The 20,729-nt window shown below is 44.2% G+C and overlaps 1 protein-coding gene across 1 annotated transcript in view; it reads left to right on the forward strand.

Moving 5' to 3' along the window:
* The first annotated feature begins 635 nt into the window (after positions 1-635).
* The window catches only part of LOC138912223 (uncharacterized), a 44,650-nt gene continuing 24,556 nt past the window's right edge, over positions 636-20,729 (forward strand). The window contains exons 1-2 of the mRNA XM_070212120.1: positions 636-2,040; positions 18,148-18,207. Coding sequence (XP_070068221.1) covers positions 18,174-18,207 — 34 coding nt within the window. The 5' untranslated portion in view covers positions 636-2,040; positions 18,148-18,173. The remainder of the gene's footprint in view (positions 2,041-18,147; positions 18,208-20,729) is intronic.

Genomic DNA, 20,729 nt, shown 5'->3' on the forward strand with positions numbered 1-20,729 from the left:
GCTAAAGGTTGGCTAGGAAGAGAGTTGCAGGGAGCAAAAGGGGGCGAGGGGAGGAAGCGGCAGACAGATGAAGACCAAGACTGCGAAAGCATGAAGCAACATTATTCAAAAGAAAGCCAAGTTAAGGCATGCACACACACACACACACTGGCGAAATAAAGAGACAGATACATGGCAGCATAATGCAGCAGAGCAGCGGCGGCGAGAGAGTGAGAGAGAGGAAAAGGGGGAGGGAGTTGCGATGGGTGGCAGATCGGGCCAAGCATTAAACATCATTCAGCAACAGCGACGCCGGCTGCGACGCCAACTGCGGCAGCGACGCCGGCAGCAGTCACATGCCGACATTCTTTCATTCGTACAACGACCTCGACTTTGATTTGCAGTTTTGGCCAGCCCAACAAAGAGAGCCACTTCGCTTCGGGCCGGCCGAACAAAGAGAGCCGGGAGACGCAACGGCCTCTAGACGACCTACACGCCTGAGCAATGGCGGCCGCCGTAAGAGAGCGCGAATGGCGGCGGCGAGGGCGAGCTTCGTGCGCCCTCGGCTCTCTTCGGTGCTCTTCGGCTCTCCGAGCCAACGGACATAGCCTTGCTCGCTCGCTGGCTGCGAAACTCCATTCATTCGTGCTGCGCGTCTCGTCTGTGCCGGTTGTCTGCCGGCTCTCTCCTGCCTCCCTCCGCCCACCGCCCCCTCAACTCACACACAGTCAAATGCTAAGCAAAGACAAAGGCAGTAATCCACACACTCACACACACAGTGCTCCAGCTAAATAAGTGCAAAAATCACACAAAATATACCAAACCAAACCGAACAAAAATACGAAACAAAAACCAAATAAAAGTGAACAATCAGCCAAAAACTCTGGGGCCCAGCCAATGCGTCATTCCCGCAGTCGCTCAATCCGGCAACAAGAGCTATCGCCGCAGACACACAGAGCACTCGCATTCGCACTAGCACAGTTGCAATTACAAAGTGCGAACGACAGGCCCAGACATCGCACCCATACTATCGCTATAGGACCACAAAAGGCATTAGCATTATAGAACCGAGATTTCGCTCAAGAGATCGGAACTAAACTAAGGCGTTCGGGAAACAAGTTTCTAGAATTTGAATTACTTCTCAAGAAGTACATGAGTAGTATTCTTAAATATATCCAGTTTGCATTTGTTTTGTCTGTTTTAGAACCTACTAGAAATATTGAAAAAATATTGTGAAATATTTTAAAGTAAAACTCCCATCTAGTTGGATGATCATTTAGCAAGAGTTAGATTAACTTTTCTGAAGGTGCATACTAAATTTTAGACCATAAATTTTCACAAGTTAATAGTTAAATATGGCACAGCCAGCTCAAATTATAACCATATCAGGCTTGAAATTCCTGCCATTAGCCTTACCTTTTCGCCCAGTGTAGATTGGCAGACAGAAGGCAGACTGAAACCGCAGTGGGAGGGGCGCCGAACAGTTATCAGTCTCAGTCTCGGACCCAAAAGCCAAACCCAAACCCAGACTCAGAGTCAGTAACAGAAACAGACTCAAAATCAGAGTGCGGCTGAAACTGAGACGCCGCTGCCGGCGTTGTCTGGAATTCGTATTGCCCATATGGCACACACACATACATTTACGCGAAAGCACACACATGGCCAACCGGATGTTGCAGCCATCTTTGTCATCTTTTTCAATCTCAGCCTTGGCTAAGGTCGCTCCTGCCAAGCGATTGTCCCATCAGCCAGAAAGAGACGGATGAGGCGAAAAAGAGCCGAGTGGTTGCCGTGAAGTCGTGAATTTATAACACAAAACGCTAGACTCGGCGACTCTGACCGACTGGTTTGGCGTGTTGGCCCGGCTAAAATGGATTTTTTATGGCTATACAAGCGAGCAACAGCAAACAGAACAGCAACAACTGAATTAAAAGCATAAAAATGCCGCAACACACAAATTCTGAATGGGTACCATCTAAATTTTCGATAATTAAACAAGTGAGATATGGAGAGAGGCCGGTAGAGGGAGAGGGGGAGAGGATCGGCGATAAGAAAGAGCGGGTAAGCCAATGTAAATAGATCTATAAACATAACCGATTGGATCCAATAGCGTTTCTGCGAATAAAATTGCGAAATTCGAGAGTCCATCGCAGCCAAATTAATATTAAATATTGACTATAAATGTCTAAAATGTAATTACCATAAATCTGTTGAGAAAGTATACTATTTTATGCGATTTTTATAGAATGTTGTGTTTTAAGAGATCATTTCTTTGTTATTTATTACAATTTTCTAACGAATACTGCGTTATGATAAATTGTATATCATTAATATTGCTCATTATTAATATTGCTCATATTTCTCCACAAAACCTATCCCAATTATTTCAATTTAAATTCATTCATTCCTTCACAGACGTGTTGAGTAAAGAATTTATCTTATTAACTGTTTGAAAATGAACACCCTGAAGACATCACAATCCAATAAAATCACACAATTAAAACAATTAAAGATCTGAAGATTAAAACACAAACTCGTCAGCCAATTTACCCTATCTAAGACCAAGTTATTATTTCTGCCACCTATTTTCGATTGCATGTTTCAGTTGCCAGTTGGCTAGAACTACGGCTGTGTGGGCGGGCCTCTGCCACGCCCCTTCGAGCCGAGCGTGCTAATGAAACATTTAATTAAGGCATTAAACATCAGAAGCGTCAACAGGGGAGCATAATGAAACCGTATGGCTTTACTATTCGGGGACTTTGCGTGTGTGTGAGGTGTGTGGTGTGTGCACCTGAACGGTTAAGTTGAGCTAAGCCCGGCCGATCGGCCAAATAACAAAGGGCCAAAAAGAAAAGACCCCTCCTACCTCATTCCTCCCTCGCTAATGCCGTCGACAATTGCCGTAAAAGTTTATCGCCCGCATTAAAAAACCATGGATTAAAATTCTACTTCAAATAAAAGTCGAGCATACGAGAGCCAAGTAGAGAAAAAAAATTCCCATCTCCATTTCACCATTTTTTTCCCCTGCTGCCTCCACTTTTTTCGCGTTCTTTCTTATTCGAATTCTTTTCTGGTAGATTTTTTGTTTTTTTTGTTCAGCCCACATTTTCCTTCTTTTTGGCAGTTTTTCGTTTTTTGTAATAAAGATAAGAGCTCTACTTTTGCTACCTGCATTGCCTATTGCCCGTTTCAGCCGCCTCCGCCCCTCGGAAAAGTGTTTGGCTAACAAATGTTGTCCACTAATTGCAGGCGAAAAACATTTTCTCGGCTAACGAATTAAGCGATGTAAATTTTTGCGCTCCCAAAATGTTGCAACTGCTAGAGGGCTGGGTTAGATTACAAGTTTTGGGGGGTGGCATGGGCGTAGGTGTGGGCGGGGGCGTGACACGATGGGCAAAAAGTCAGACAGACATGCAGACAATTTCATATAAAATGCATGAGCATGAAACCAATTCAATAGCCAAAAAATACTAACACACCCACACACGAGGGCGGAAAATGTTTTGGTTGGATGGGGGCCTTTGGGGGAAAATGGGAAAAGTGGGAAAAAGGGGGCGGCGGTGCTTCATGTTAACTGCCTGTCGAGCAAACTGCCATCGCACTGAACTCATAGTTGTCCTAGTTGTAGTTGTACTTGCCCAAAAAGTAAAAGACGAGCAGCAAAAGGGGGTGGTAAGTAGGGAGGAGAAAGCGGTGGAGAAGGGGGGCCGGAGAGCAAATTACACGGAGCCAGAACAGAAAGCGATGCTAACTTATAGATACAAGATACCGACGATGAAACGAATTTGAAACAGACGAAAATTTGCACAAAAAAAATTAAAAGAAAAATGCCAGCGAGCAGGAGGAAAATGCTGGGTGGTCCACCCAGAATCAAATAGAAGCGACAAAGTTTTCAAATTAATTTATTGATACTGCGATAAAAGAGGCACCGAGGGATGGGGAGGGGGAAGGGGCAGTCAGAGATAGGGAGCGAAAGAGCAAAGTGTGGGAGATAAACGTTTTATGGTCCTGGCCATCAGCAACGATGATGAGAATTTGGGTGGGGGTCAGCAGCCGGACCCGGTTTAATCAAATGTATTGAAAATGTTTCGATTCCGGCAAAGTTTTTAGAGTCGCCTGAAAGGGCCCAAAGAACATCAAATGATTTTTGATCGTCGGAATGGGAGAAGGACAAAAAGAAATGGAAAGAAAGGAGCCAAGAGGGTGTTGAGCAGTTCAAGTTGGGTTAGGACATTACTCATACAAAGTAGAGACAATTAAATTGAAATGCTATTGAGAAAAAATTAAAATTGAAACAGTATAAGACTGATCTTAAAAAATAAATTAGATAAACCGGTTTAAAATAATCTCAAGAAATAAAAATACAAATTTCTAAACAATGTATAAAATAAAAGTAGAATAAAAACCCTAAAAAAACCCATTTTAGAGATTTATAAGTAGACGAAGTAGCTTCCGGCCCACTTAAGATAACATTACTCATAGGCGGCTTTGTCACATGAGCATGAAAAGGAAATTTCCTCTCATTAAAAGACCCAAAAGCGACCGAAACGAAATCAGAAACAAAAGCTCAGCGAAAAGAAATCAGCATACGGCGCACCTTCAGCCGACTTCAGAGGACAGAAATATGTACATAAAGATGAGCCGTGCACACGTTTATTTATAAGGCCTAACAACAGTGAGTGAGCGGGTCGGAATATGCACATACAAAGCATCTTCAACGAATCGACATCCCCTCTATAGAGAGCCCCTCTATATAGAACCCACCCCCTCCCTTTCGAACGATACTTGTTCAATAACCGATAACATTTCGCTTCTGCTGACTTTGACTTTGCACATCTCATCGTCTCGTTTTGGTTTTTGTTGCTGTACTCCGCTGTGTTTTATATTCGGTTCGTACACACAAAAAAATTTGCTTGGTAAAATTGAACAACAAAGAGAGTTACGTAACTATTAAAATAGTTACGTGTATTTTGTTTTTGCTTTGGGTTTGCGTCTTCGCTAATTGTGTGTATTTTGTTGTTGTGAAATGACAATTTACTTAGTAGAATTGACAATTTTGCTGGTTGGGGCCTGTTTGACAATTATTACAGTTGATTTTACCAAGTTTTTTTTTTGTGTGTAGTTTTGCTGATACCGAAAGCTTTAAACGCAAAAAATGCAAATTTTATTTCGCTATTTCGCCCCTCTTTCAACGCCTATCTCATCCCGGCTTTAGTTGTGCATTTCGAATTGTTTTGTTTTTCTGGTCTTATTTTCATTTTTATTTTTATTCGGATTGTGTATTTTTCTTTCTATTTGTTTTAAAACGCCGCTTACCCGATTTATTTATTGTGCCATTCATGTTTCTCTATCTTTATGTGTGTTTGCTTGTTTGCGTCGCCCCTTTGTCTCGTTTTCCCCTCTGCAGTTTTGTTTTGTGTAATGGCTGCGATATTTATGGCCAGCAAGTCCTTCGTCCTCGGTCCTTCATCCTTCCTCCTGGCCCAGAAACTCGCAACTGCTGCAATTTATGGCCATGGCGAAGAATCGGCATTCGGCATTGGCATCGGAATCCGATTCGCATTTGGATTCCGTTTCCCTGGGCTAATAAAATATTGAAATATATATAACAATTTGCATGATTTTCGGTTCAAGTTCGGAGCCGAGTTGAATAAATATCCAATAGCGATCGAGGGCAATTGTTTTCATGCTGCACTATATCCATAAATACGTATCCTAGCCATTGGAGTGCAATTTGTGTCGGGAGACTTTGATTGCAATTGTAGTTTGCAGTTTGGTAGCCGAAAAAGGCCCTTAATTGACATCGGAGGCCGGGGAATTTGGCTATAGAGGTCCTGGGGATTTGCGAATCCATTACTAGTCCGAGCACAACTCTTGGGCTCTTGTCAAGTTTATGGCTTCGCCGGCCAGTCGGCATCTCAATTGGCCGGGAGAGCTCCTTCCAACACTCGGAAACTCCCCAATCCCAATTCCCCAAACCGAAAATGAGCACTGGCCAAGCCAAAGATGACGCTCCCGGCCCATAAACAAAGAGTTTGAAATGTTTAGCCCGAATAATCGGCGGATAGGATGGGCCATTTTCCATTCGCATTACGTCAACATACGCAGATGTTCCGATTTTAGCGGCCTGTGCCGGCACATACTACATATTAGATACATATGTATGTTAGTAGAGATAGACCCACATGTTTGCCGTTTCGCAAAGCGGCCAATACATAAAACTTGCCATAAACAAACAATGATTTCGCAATAAGCAAATGCAGAGAGAGAGATTGGCGAGAGAATCTAACCGAGCTGTAAACAGAGATCGGGTCGAAATTGCAAATAAGTAGGGGGATTTTTGGTTGGAACCAGCAGCCAAATAGGCTTTAAAATCAATAAAGTGCAAACCAGCAGCATTAGACTCATCAATAAAAATTAATAGTAATTTAGAAGCAACACTTGCAACTTAAACATGAAACCTATTCATAATTGAACAGTGCAAGTATCTATCAACTACATCTTTAGCCAAACATAAACAACAAACAAGATCAACTGGCAACATCCTGACATCAGCAGCAACCAAACAACATCAATCTAAAGCCAGAGGCAACCAAGAACAATTGCCAAAAGCTACGAGCAACAACCTAGCAGCAGCAGCAGCAACATCAGGCACACCAATCAACTCTGTCATCGGGGGCGTTGCTTTAATATGCAGCGGGTTGTCAAAAAGATTATGGCCACATAACGACAACACCTGTCGCTGCCTGCTGATTGCCAATGTTATTCCTGTTGTTGTTGCTTTGGTTGCTCTTAATGTTGCTGGTGTTGCCTTCGCTTGGCCTGATAACACACGGAGATAATGGCGCTCAAACAATCTGTTGCTCGGCTGATGTTTCAGCCACTCCTGGTTATTTCTTTCGACCGTCTCGCATTTAATGTGCTCACATAAATTTTGGGGCAAATCAAAAACGCGTTTTATGGCTTGCCGTCGTCAATGTTGCCACTGCTGCTGTTGCTGCCGCTGCTGCTGCCTTTCCGTCCTGACTTTGTCCGTGAGCTAACAAAATTTATTGCATTTTACAAGCATATTACAAACGCTCAGCCCGCACGTACAGAGCTTTTCCCCGATTCTCCCGCTGCCCCTTTGTTCTGGCTCTTCAATTCCCAGCAGCCACATAAAAGCGCGTCATGTCCGTTGGTTGTCCGTGGGCTGTCCGTATTGTCCGTACTGTCCGTAGTGTCCGCTCCCCGACTTCTCCGACTCCTGGTCTCTCCTCTCATGGCTGCCAAATTGATGTAGACTCGGCGGCGCCAGGAGCGGCAGCAGATTCAGCTTTCGGCCATGGCGATGGAGAAGGAGCAGTCAAGATTGATGGCCCGTTGAATTGCTCGCTCTGCGGCTATTCCCTCGACTTCCTCGCAGCTCCTTCTGTCTCACCATATGAATTACTCATTGCTCATTTTTGCTGCAATTTATTGTCATTGTTGGTGGTATGGTAGGGATATGGTAGGGTTCGGTATGCTATGCCGTTGCAGTTCTGATGCCCGCTATCGCAATTGCAATTTTTCTTTCGCATTCTTTATGGCAAGATGTTTTTCTCGCTAGATTTTTCATGTCGTCGCGGGTCTCTTTTTCAACTCGGGCATGGCCGGGCATATTTCGTCGATATTTACTTAAAAGCTCACCGAGGACGGGGGCTCTGAGTTATGGCCGAGTGCAGGTCCTTGAAGGACCGGACCTTATCCTTGGATAAGCAGAACGCGGCGATCATTGGCGAACATGGCGCGGCAATTACAACTAATGCGGCAACTGCGTGTTTCTGCTGCCGCTGACATCATTAGGCCCATGCACACACACATGTGTATGGGAATTGTACACGGGGGGAAATAATTGTTGGAAATTAAAGAGTAAAATTATTGCTTGGGCTAACTACAGTTTGTTGGAAGCCTTAATTATGGCTGCAAACCATTTAATTGCTGTATTATTTCGATTTATAAATTTAAAAAAATCCTTAGTTATTTAATAGCAGTCTTCAAGGCTTTTTTCTCGCTGTGTAGCCACACATACTTGCAGGCTGGCACATCGTTTGACTTTGGCCACTTCCGCCTAGTCCACAGGCTTAATTTCCTGCTCTCGCCTCTCGCACAACATGGCGTATGTGTAATCAAGTGAATGGTGCCACATGCCACACACACACACTCACACACACACTGGTACAAGTGGACTCACTTCCTTTTTCCCTGCTTTCAGGCTTTGCTTAATCACTGAAACTGCCATTTTTCATCAAAGTAATTACGAGACTTTGCTTTTTTCTTTTTTTTCCCTTTTGCCGACCACACACACGCATGCCACGCCCACCGCCCTAACAGCCTGTTTAAACACTTTTGTGTCCATTTTTATGTGGCGTCAAATTAAATCATTTGATATGCATTAAAATTTTATGCACCATTTTATTTTGTTAGCCTAGCTGTGTATCCTTTTTCCCTCTTCTTTTTTTTGCGGCCCTTTTATGTTTTTTGGAGTATCCATTTCCATTACTCGACACTTTTGTGCCGTGAAAATATTTCGTTTTGCCGCGTTGCCTACTTTGGAGCGTTTGGCAAATGAATTTTTTATGAGAACCACACACACACATATTTTGTTAACTGACAAAAGGCCAAGTCACTAGTATTGCAGGGCTGCCTGGGAAATTAATATTGCAAATACCTTTCAAAAGGATCTGCTTATGCAGATTTACAGAGAATTTGTTGCCATCGCTTGTTTCGAACTTTTTTGATTTCGTTTGTTTTGTTGTTCGAGCCAAGTGGAATCCTTTTTACGCCCGCTGTGCACAAAAATATTAACGAGCCAAAGTTCCGTTTGGCAAACATGAAAGAACAAGAAGGAGGCCCCCCTCTCAGTCCCCCTTTGAAAACTAGAAGATGAAGCTGATTGCCAAAAAGAGGGGACGGGTGTTTGGGCCAAGTCCTTGGCAAAAACTGGGCCACGCCCAGCAGGCCAACAGGCCAACAAGGTAAGGAAAAAGGGAAGAATTTTTGGCAATGAGTGGCAGCCCCCCTTTCGGCGCAGCCTTCGGGCCATGTTTTGTTTTCTGCCAATTGGCGTGGGCTGCTGCTGCTGTTTTTCCACCTCTACCGCTCGGTTTTCCGGGCCGGCTGCCAAGAGCCCATGAATTTCCCAGCAAACAAGAGCACATACCCACATGTCCTGCCATTCCTTTCGTCGTTGTGTGTGTGTGTGTTTTCTTGGCCAGGTTGTCATAATTTCCAAGTGACCCACACTGCATGTGGTCATATTTGTTATCCACCGCCAACCACTGAAAATCCCTATATATGATTTATGAAGAGTGCAGCGGGTTTTCTTTAGCCGTGGCAAATTCCAAATCCTTTTTATAAAACGCTGAAAGGAGGGGCTTTCTTAGAAGTTCCAGTCGCCTTGGGTGACACCATTCAAAAAGGCGAGTTCAAAGTTCAACATTTTCGCCCCCGGGGCTTTTGGCCTACAAAACTTTATTAACCAACAAACCACCGAAAGCCAATTAACAAACTCGCTGGGTTTTTCCTCAGGCTGCTTCTGCTGCTGGGTTAATAAAACCGTACAGCTGTTTAAACATAAATGGGCAAATATTTTCAAGTTGATTTCGAGTCAATAAAGTGTAAATAAAAGTGCAGCCCAAAAGCGCTGCCAACAGCTGTCAGTCGCCGGCAGCACCACCCTATTTTCCCCCACCTTCTTCTTGTTTCGAGTGGTGCAGTGGTGCAAAAAAGGAGCAACAATGGCCATGTAGACGGGAAAACACCCACACGATTGTATGTTTGTTCGCTGTCTTGTCTGTTGCTGTTGCAATCCTTTTTAAACACAGAATGCTAGCAAAGTTTTTTCGGTAGGGGTAGTTGAGGGGTAGTGACGAGGGAACGAACAAGACCCAGACAATGAGATGTGGTTCCTGTAGTTGCAGTTCTTAGTTTATTCTTTCCATTCCATGTCGAGCATGCGGTTTTCCAGCTCCAACGCTCCCAACGTTGTGCATTTGCAAGTTTTTAGTTTTTGTCTGGCGACCGACCGTTCGTTTTTATAGACTCCACTCCTGCACTTGTCGCATCCCATTGTCTTGGACACACAGACTCCAGTCGCCTCCACTCACTGCAGGATCTGCAGGACTCTCCAGGTGGTCTGTCAGCTGAATCCCGCCTCCTTTTTCCAGGTGCTTTTCGGGGTTTAGTTTCTGACAATGCTCCAAAGAAAATATGGCCGAGGGGTTGGGGGAAAACTTTTTGTGCGTTTTCATTTTAAGCATATTATGAAACTTAAATGCGATGTAATTTGTTCTTTTGGTTGTCTTGGTTATGGCTTAGCCCGCTTTAAGGATATGACAGTTTACAGTTCGCTCCTGAGTGCGGTTGACAGGTGTCTCTGTGGGTGTGTGTGTGTGGGTTTTGGCCGCGTTTTTCGGGCTCTGGCAGGAAACCGTTTTCCCGTGGCCATGTCATTGTCCCGTTTTTAGCGCTGTCACATTTTGTCACCTTTGTGTGGCTCCTCTCTCTCTCTCTCTTTCTATCTCCCATCTCCTCTCTCTATCTAGCCGCTCTTGTCGCCTTTTGTTAGCACTGATTATATCGCCATTATTAGAGGCTGAAACCCCTTGAAATCCCCCACATTCGCACTAGCATTCCGTTGACGTATATGACGTTGTATGCCTGCTGACAGCTCGCCTGCGGCGGGATTTTCCTCCCCCACTCCTCCTTTGCTTGCCACCCACTCGCACAGCCCGCAACTGAGGTGCTAGAAACACTGCGACAAAATAGGTATCCTAAATTTCATTTGGTTCGAAAGTTAAAGCCCTGAAAAATGAATTATTTCCCTATATTCGGAATTAAAGTGTGGTCTTAAAAATTTGAGTTTTGATTTTGTTTGTAAAAGCATGGTGCATTTTTCAATCGTTTCATTTGACAAAAATTTTAAAAAATTCTTTATTTAAATTTATATTATTAAATGAAAACATTAAATTGAACAAATTTGGACTGCTTATTTTGAAAATAATTTTAAAGAAGTTGTATCGAAAAGAAATATACATTTTAAAATCTTTTTATAGTCATAAATACTACCTTCTCTAATATTCTAATTAAAATCCAAAAAATATATTCCTAAATATCTTTAAACTATTTTCCGCACTTCAAAATTAAATATAGATATTGTGGCATTTTTTCTCTGTGTATCCGCCTCTACCATTTTCACCAAAGTTGCCACTTCCCATCTCGTCATAATTGTTTGCGGTTGGCAGTTATTAATGCGGGGGTGAGTGGGGGAGGATGGGGAAAGGGGAATGGCGGAGCAGAGATGCCGGAGCTTCGCAGCCAGGATGAACATCGACTTCCTGGCTCCGCTGGCCACGCCTCCTTAATGAGGTCATTGCTTGACAATCGCATTTGCCATGCAACATTTGCTGCGATGTTGCTGTTGCACTCGTGATTTGTTGCATTCCCAATGCAGCAGTGTCGCACTGCATCGCTTCGCATCGCATCTTCAGCGGTGTCCTTCGGCATCGCTGCTTTCATTTCCGCTTCCTCTTGGTAGCTTCTCTCCCATCCCCTTTTTCTCTCCCTCCTCCCATTGTGCCTGTCATTAGGCCACCCCCCGCCCCCTTTCGACGCCCCTGGTGGCCACATTTCATTTGATTTTAGTTCATTTTAACTGTCTTTTGTCTCGTGTTTTACGCTGCTTCGGCATCTTTTCGCCGAGCGCTCTGCGTTGCTTTCATTAATTTCAGCAGACGCGCGGGGGGAAAAGTCTCCTCTTCGACATAATTTATGCGACAAGGCGTGCAGGAGATAAATTTCTGTCGTTTGCCATTTTTCGCTTGCGTTGTATTTGGTCTAAATAAATTAAAGCGTTCTCCGTGGGGCAAAAAAGAGGCGGAAGAGCCAGGAGCTGCCCACAACTGTAATAGTTCTCGGTGCTTTAGAGGGTAAGACGGGGTGCCGGAGCCTGTTGATTAATGCCAGCTCTTAATTGCATCGAGGGGGTGACACAACAATGCACTCACCGCCAAAGAAGTCGCAGAATGCGGTCCACGCGACGAATACTTAATGCGAGAAAAACCCGGCTTATAAAGAAGTAAGACCAGAAGGAAACCTACAATGTCTTTATAAACTGGAAATGACAGTCTCTAAACAAGAAAATCGGCTTAAACATTTTTTTTTATTCTTTAGAAAAGAGACCTCCCATTGTTATGCAAAAGTTCCCTCTAATTTTTAAACATAATAAATTGTTAAAAAATTTCACTAAATTGGGTAATTATCACAAATTTATTTTTATATTTTTAAACCATTAGTTTTAAATGCATTAAAGACCGATAAACACAACCCACATAAATAGTTTTATTACTGCAGCCATTTTATTTTCCATTTTTATTTATTCTTACTGGCTTTCTATTATTTTCTCGTGTGCACATTTGCATTAATGCTCACACATGCAATATCTGTTTGACTTCTACCCTAATAACAAGCTTTTCTCCCCCGTCCCCGCTTTTTGCATCCCCCAGTTGAACATGTCTCATGTAAAATAGCATTTTCGTGCGTTTGTTAATTAAAAGTGTACATTTGAGGGAGTGGGATTTTGCCAGGGGTTGGTTGCAAGTTGCAGGTTGTGCCTGTTACATTACAACTGCCATCTGCCCTTCGATGCCCCAGCTCTCTGATGCGTTTTTGAGGTAAACCATAAATAATGAATGAAATTAACAGCAGTAACAGGGGGGTGAGTGGTGGGGAAGAGGGCTGGGAAATTCCCATTTCCCCGGCGTCTGTCACATGTTAATGTCGTTCGTGTGTGTGTGTGTGTGCGGATCCGCATTTCCCAACTACTCAGCCAATATGCATTGCCTTGCTTTTCGGGCAGGACCACAGATTCCGAAGCAGATGGAAGATGGAAATTTTGTGATTTATTGCCGTCGAGTTGCAGGAATTATGGTTGCAGTTGGAAGACATTTTTAACCATTCGCCGTCGCAGATTTGAGTTATGGCCAGCATAAATTATGCACAGCAGCAGCTACGCAGTGATGGTGATAAAATGCAAGACACCCGAAAGAATTGGTCAAATATTGGCCATAATCGATTTCCTACCACCTTTTTTCCCTCTCATTAATGTTTATGCTGGCGCTTAGCTTTTTTATGCGGCCATTAAAAGTGTTTTGTACTCCAGGCTAAGCTCGCATTTCCGTTTCCGGTCATAAAACTTCATTGGGTTATCAAAAAGGCAGGCGGGGGTTGGTAGCTTATTTATGCTCTGGCAATTACTCAGCCAAGTCTCGACGGCAGCACATGATTTGCCAACAAAGATACAAGTTGCAGATACGAAAATGCAGCGCAACTCAGCCAGCAGAAGATGCCAAACAATTTATTCTGCACTCATGTCTAAGCTGGCGCAAAAGTATTCATTTATTTTTGTTGGCAAGCAGTCGGAAACCGCAGCAATTAACAAGGATAAGGGAAAAGTTGGGAGAGAGAGCTGGCTGGCCAGTCAAGTGGCCAACTTTGTTGTGGCTCGCAACTGGCACTTGCTTATCTCGCATCGCTGCATTTTCATAATAAACAAATTTCATTTTATAAATGCCCTCCTCCGGACCGGGGAAAAATGAAGTCATGTGGTCCGAGGCCCTAAGCCCCCTTAAACTCAGAGAGAGTGCTGTATATATAAATGGTATATGGTGTATATATATGGGGGCTTGTCGACTGAGACGAGAACTAATGTGCGTTGCACTGGAAGACAATGCCAGCCAGCAGAGTTCTTTCTCCTTACTCCTCCGAAAATCCTGGCCACATTCCCTCACAGTTGAGCAAGCAAAGCAATTATTTATATTTTTGGCTGAGCATTTCTCTACTGCGGTTTCTTTTTTTGGGTATTTTGGATTGCAGAGGCAGGGGAATCTTAGCCCACAGCTAGAAATTAAAGTCACACATCGAGCAAGCAAGGACCAGCTGAGTACAATAAAAATGTGCAGGCCAGGCAAAACGTGCCAGGACATTCAAGTGGCCGAAAAACCAGCAGGAGGACGAAAGCCATGCAGTTTATGGCCGAAAAACGAAGGCCTGACTTTGGCCCGAAAGTAGTTTTCATTGTTTTCCCCGTCTTTCGGTTTTATGTATATGTATGTGCTATTCTGGTCCTGTAATAGTGTGTACCATGGTGTTGTGTGGTGTCCTGTAGACGACGTCTGTTTTGTTGTGGCCACAAGCAACAAGGACTTCTAATTAGCACACTGTCAGCGGTGGTCAAAGGGGGAGGGTTGGATGTCCTGGTTGGCAGGACAATGAGACGACAAATGTGCTTAAATGGCCGAGTTGTGGACGCCACTAAAAACTCAACTAAAACTGAAATTGCACGACGAAAGGACGCGAAACGGAAGCCGCAAACTGGCAAATGGCTGCCACGGCTGAAGGACATTACCAGGACTTTTAAGCCGGCTCCTCTCGCTCGTTCTCCTTCGCACACACACGTGTTACCTCTTGGCTATGCAAAAGAAAAGAAAGGCTAGATTCTCCTGCACGACGACCATTATTATGGGAATTTTCATTCTGGCCGTCGCCCGTTTATTTCCATTTTGATTGCAGCTGCCTTTTTTTCGTGTGTATTTTGGAGTTTTTTCTGCCGCTCTGCCACTGCCCGCAAATGTATGCAACACATTTCGTATGCAATGGCCGCGGCAGCAAATCCGCAGGATCGAGGGGCAAAGGGGCAAAGGACGAAGGACGAGAGGACTGCCACTTCCGTGCTGGTCGGCGGAAATGGCGGCGTCAGGTCGCCAGCAACGACACCCAGGGCCAAAAGTGAAATCCGAAGCGCCTGGCTGGAAAACACATGCAGTCGGCGAGGGCAGTCGGCGATATATATGTGGAATATGGGGATATGGGATTGGAAAGCAGGCCAGGGAACGGGTTCCAGAGACGGCCAATTGAATGTGTGGCTCTGGTTTCAAGTGCCGCCACTCAACTAGCACTTATTGCATGCGACAAACGACAGCAGCAGGCGCAGGCAGCAGGACGAAGGACGCAGGACGAGGGACACACAGGACACGAATGCGAATGATGACGGGCTGGGAGGATTGGCTGGGAAAGCGGAAAAGCAGGAAGCAGGCGGGCATGAGGACTCTGCTCCGGATTCGGCCGCAAACTTTTGTCGTTTTTTCAATTTCAATTTTTCAGTAAAGTGCTCCTGGTTCTCTCGCTCGCTCTCTCCCCGGGATTATCCTCGCCTTCTCCGTCTGCCACTTAAAGCAGTTAGCACGATGACCATCATTGGCATATCCATGTATGAATTCAAGCCCATTCTCCATCGCCACCAGGGCCATTTGCTGCATATGGCGATATGGCTATGGTTGCAGGAGCAAGGCGTCATGTAATTGTTGAGGCAGCAGAAAGGGAGAGAGAGGGAGAAAGGCCAAAGGATTCTGCAGGAGAATTACGTATACGCAGCGTTGCGATGAGGATTTTCGGTGCCTAAGCGGCCGTGAAGCCAGAAAACAAACAGAAATGCAGAGAAAGGCTGGCCCAGCACAGATTTAATAAAGTAAATCGAGTTTCTGGGCACTCCAGGCAAATATTTTTCTGGTTTGAGTACGGGTGATTCAACTTCAGGGTTATAAGCACTAGTGTCGAATAAAAAAATATTATAGTACTGTCCTAGGTTCACCGAAATTATAAATCAGCAAAATATCAGCAAAAATATTAGAATATGGGTTAGAAATATATTTTATTATATTTGTGGCACTAAAAAAATGGTATATTAAAGTGCACACCATTATTAAAATAATTTTAATTTAACTAATTCTTAATATTGTAGAAAAAGTAAAACTTTATATTATAGCCGAGACGAAAATATTTTGAAGTATAATATTTAGGAACATCTTTCTCTCTATACACAAACATTTTAATAGTTTTTATGTAATTAAGAAAACGTTTTCACAATGGCTGAAAATCCAGGGCAAACCATTTTTCTCACTTACCCTTGTATCAATAATTTATATACTTTATCCAGTTAACGAAGCCAGCAAACTTCTTAGTACTTTGGCAGTAGTAGCCTGGAAAGTAACTCCCTTTTAAGCCAGGAAAAGTCGGTTGCGATGGGATAGTATGGGATGGGATGGGCACTCACCTGGTGTCATAACTGCCAACTGCAGACGTTGGCCGGAGTGAGCAGACTGCAGTTATTACGGCCGTAAGCGTAACTGTTATCTGTTTTTGTGCCCTGACTCTGGGCCCGCTTTTCGTGTTCGTGTTCGTGTTCCTGTTTCCATTTGGGAAATTTCAGAAGTTCGTTGATTCGTTTCTCCATTTTTTTTTTTGCACTACCGCTGCTCCCGTTCTTGGCTCTCATAATTTAATATTTACAAAGTGGAGCAGAGCTGGCAACAGAAAACTGCAAAATAATAAAACGAAATTACCAAAGGGCCCCAGAGAGGGAGAAAAAGAGGAAAAGCGGGGGAAAGCCGGGGCAGCTGCAGGAAATCTGCGCTGTGCATTAAAAAACGCTTAGGGCAGCAACTTTGTCGCCTGCCAGGCGACTGTCCAGTGTCCCGAGTCCAGTGTCCTGTGTCCTGCGTCCAGTGTCCTGCTGGCTGGCATTGTTCATTGACAGTTTGGCTTCCTCTGCCGAATCTGCGAGCTTTTCCTCGCACTCTCTCTGGAGAGAGAAATGGAGCCCCCTTTTCCCGCTGAGCCTGTCGTGCATTTTCAAATTTGTTTGTTTTTAATTAATTGCACGCGGCGCTGGCGATGACGATGTGCCCAACAACAACAAAAGCAAACAGCTCATATGTGACTGGGGAGAAAAGTAGGGGGGAAATTCGAGGGGGAAATTCGCGGGGAAAAGCAAAAAAGGACTGCGTGCTGGACAGTGATTAAGCGAGCCGAAACTCAGTCTGTAATGGCGTTGGCATGCCAGGAGATTTTAGATAAAGTCCCCGGCCTACTCGATTTTCCTCCGCTTTTCCCATTTTCCCCCTCCCCTTTTGGGCTTGGCGTCGCCCTCAAGTATGCCATAAAAATGTTCGGACTTAATTTCGATTAATTTGCCAGAGTTTTCCCATTGTGTTTTCATTTTGGCTGGTCCCATTTTGGCACAATTACCAACACCATCAAAAATGAAATCAAATTGAAGTTTCCCTCCCCAGCCCCAAAACCAAAAGCCAGAAAAAAACGAAAGAAAACCCTTTCGCCTTGACAGGGATGACAGGGAAAATTTGCATAAATTTTAAATTTCAATTTGCAGTCGAGGAAAAAATAAAGAGAAATTATGCAAACCAAGAAAAAAACAGAAGACATCTGCAGGAGGCAAAAAATGCCGAAACGAAATTAGCAGACAACAAAGAGACTCTCTATCGGTTTTCCTTTCTTTTTTTCTTTGCCATCCTGACTAGTCAGGCGAAGGACGAAGGACACCCCTTTTTTTCGGTCGGTAGCTAACGCACTTTCCCAGCCGAGATGATTGTGTCCTGCTGCCTTTTGCCTTCTGCTTTTTTGGCTTTTTATCGAAGAGTGAGTCCTCGGTGCGTTTTTCAAACAGGTCCTGTGTCCTCTGTCCTGTGTGGTGTGTCCTGTGAGCTGTGTCCTCTGCCTCGCTTCTGGGTCGTTTTACAAATTCTTACACATCCGGAATGGAATCACATGTGTGTGTGTTTTGGTCAGGGTTATAACGGAAAAGGAAACAACTGGCATTGGCAGCCATACGACGTTAAGGATAATCGTGATGACAGCATATTTTGTTACCCTCTCACTCTATCTCTCTCCTTTTTCCAGCTTCCAATTCTTTGGGTCCTGGGTTCCTTTTTTCGTTCTGTCAGTTGGCTGTCTTTAAAATGACATTAAAAACGGCCAAATAAGCTTAGGGAGACAGCAAGCAGTCACTTTTGACCCCGCCGAGTTAGAGAGTAAGAGAAATATCGGTCCAAAAACTAAACGCAATTTAAAATAAATCACAACTAGAATGCTGAAAAAGCTACACCCATTTGGCTGTGTCTTACAAGTGGGCGTGGCACTTGGCAATCGCCTCGTGTGACTGCAGATTGATATATCTGAGCGCTGCTTTAAAACTTGGCTGACAAATGTGAATTTTATGTTGATTTCTGAGGGGGCAATGGAGCAAAAGAGCTTACTCTAATATTTTTTGTGTCTCCTCTCCTTTTTTCTTTGCAGATGTCTTTGGGTTCTCCGCCGGCAAGATGGAAATCTCAAATGGAAATGGGAGTCGTCGAGGTAAGTGGCAGAGTTTCTTGGCATATTAAGTTTCCGCTTAGCCAGCAAAAGTTCCTAGTGTTCTTTGCATTTTGTTTGGAAACGGTTAACAGAGGGTTACTGTTGAGCCAAGGGAATATCCATACATATGTACACATTGTGTATACGCAACGTGGACTGACCCTATTAATTGAACGCTTGTTTATTTATGGGCCTCGTTATTTGAGTGCATTCAAGTGTTTTGTACTGCGAACGCTGGCCACGCCCCCTTTTCTGTGGGCGCCTATAAATTGTTAAGTTTTATCAGCCGCAACAACAGGAGCAGCATGAATAATAAGGCAGTGCCACGCCCACTTTCGCATTGCGTGCTCGAGAAGTGAGGTCCTGAAAGTCCTGAAAGCCTGAAATACATGCATACGAACACGGACACACGAGCACACACACATACGCACTTGCACGCACAATTGAAGCGGAAGTGCGCATTGTTTCCGCTTTTAATAAGAGTCGTTGTTCGCCGTACATGCATATGCTCGTGCATAATAATAAAGCATACTATACCACTGGATTGGTAGTGGTATTGGTATTGAAAAGCCAGAGAAGCGGAGCCATAAATTGCATTAAATTGCATTTAAATGTGTCGGACAGGTTAACAATGCGAGGAGTATCCGCCATAATTGATTGTAAATTAAACCTAACTCTTTAAGCCAGTTGCTGTTTGGACCTCGCTTAAATTGCCCCTGATTATTCCCCGTTTAATTTTCCTGCCTTTTCAGCGTGAAATAGCTGATGGCCAAAAAAAGAGAGAGCAAAGTTTGGGCCAACTAGCAATTTGCTGCGCACTACAAGGCACTTTTGTCCTTTGGGGAAGGCGAGAAACTTTAATCTTATCCCAAGGAAATTTGCATGCCACTTGGGTTTGGGTTTGGGCTTGGGTTTTTTTTTGTTCTTTCCCTCGGTTATGGCATGCCTGTCGACAATTAAACATATTCACCATTCACATTAATTGTGGCGAAACTTTCGGGGCCAGAAGGCTGCAGCACCAACCTGCTGTGCCACCTGCGGTGGCTGCCACAAGCAGAAGCACTCGGAAACATTCTCGTTTGCGGAGCCGCCGTTTGTAGTTTGTAGTGGCGTATACTCAATTTCTTTTTTTGGTCCTCAGCTGGAACTGACTATGATCTATGGCACTTGGCATGTGTGAAAGTGGGTGGGTGTCGGGCGGAAGGAGGGAGGGCACTCGGAGAAAAATGGGGATGAATTGCGGTGGAAATGTAGAGAAATGTCTCAGTAGAATAAATCAATTTGTGTTTTATTTATTTTAGACATTTTAATCTTAATTCCTGTAGTATCGCCTTCTACATTTACATTGCATTTTTCCCAAACATTTTGAAATTCTTTTAAATGACGATCTTAATTTCTCTAAGGAAAACGCTTTTATTTACTGCCTTCAAGTATGCTATTGTTTTTTTTTAAGATTTTGCTTCCGTTTCATAATATTTTTAAATAATTTAACAAACTTCTCTGTTATTTTATCCGGTCTGAAAGTTTTAAATAAGCTTTCAGACTTTTCTCCTGTGCATCTCCCTGAGGTCTGAGGTAGATGACTTTTGTTCTCCACTTGATTAGCATTCGCCTTAGCCATTTGAGTCGCTTTGTGCTGGAGTGCAGGAGCGTGCCTATTGATGCGTGCTAATTGCGAGGCGACTCCGCATTGAAGTCCGTGCCAAGAATATCCTGTGGCCAGGATGCCACATTGTTATTTGGACGGAGGCCTCAGCTGGTGTGCATAACAAGGAAATCCGTTTCGAGTACAGTGCAGTTGGTCTTTGTCTCGGCGGAAGTTCTCGAGTTCTTCCCAGGAGAGCTCCGACTGGCTTCGAGTGTGTGCTCCTTTCGAGTGTCCTGTCTGGTCTTCTGGCTCCTCCTCCCCTCCTCCTCATTGGGTCAGCTTATCGTCCTTTGGTGAACTGGGAGCTAAACCACTGACGGCACTTATCAAAACGTTCAATCAATCAATCAATTGTTGCCAACAAAGGGGCGCTCAGAAAACAGAAAAACAGAAATATCTCTCATACGCCCATTTGTTGCGACAAAAAAGCAGTGCCAACCCAAATCAGCTTAGGCTAAAAAAAAAGAAGAGAGCAAAAAAAGGACCAGCAACCGAGGAAAAAACAGCAGCACTAATACAAAGGACATATGCCGACCGACATGAAAGCAAAGCTCTGGCTTTTGTGCCGCGGCTTTTTATTTGTCCATGTTTTCTGACCCACAGAGACCCCGGCCGGAAAAGCCAAGCCAATGGACTGGCGGGCCAACAAATCAGCGCAAATCGGCCAGACAAAAGGCGGGGGAGAAACCTGCTACAGACGTGCAACATTCCGCCTGTCACTGCAGTCCAGGAATCCAGAAATCCAGAGGATGTGTCACAATTCGGGCCACCTGCAGTTCGTCTCGTTAAAGCGACTGCCGTCTAATAAGCCAATTCAAAGGAAAGCGGGCTTTTCTTCTTTTAAGGGGTGTGGCAATGTTTATCCAATGTGGCA

Source organism: Drosophila takahashii, chromosome 2R (genome assembly GCF_030179915.1).
Source record: "Drosophila takahashii strain IR98-3 E-12201 chromosome 2R, DtakHiC1v2, whole genome shotgun sequence".
Lineage (NCBI taxonomy): Eukaryota > Metazoa > Arthropoda > Insecta > Diptera > Drosophilidae > Drosophila > Drosophila takahashii.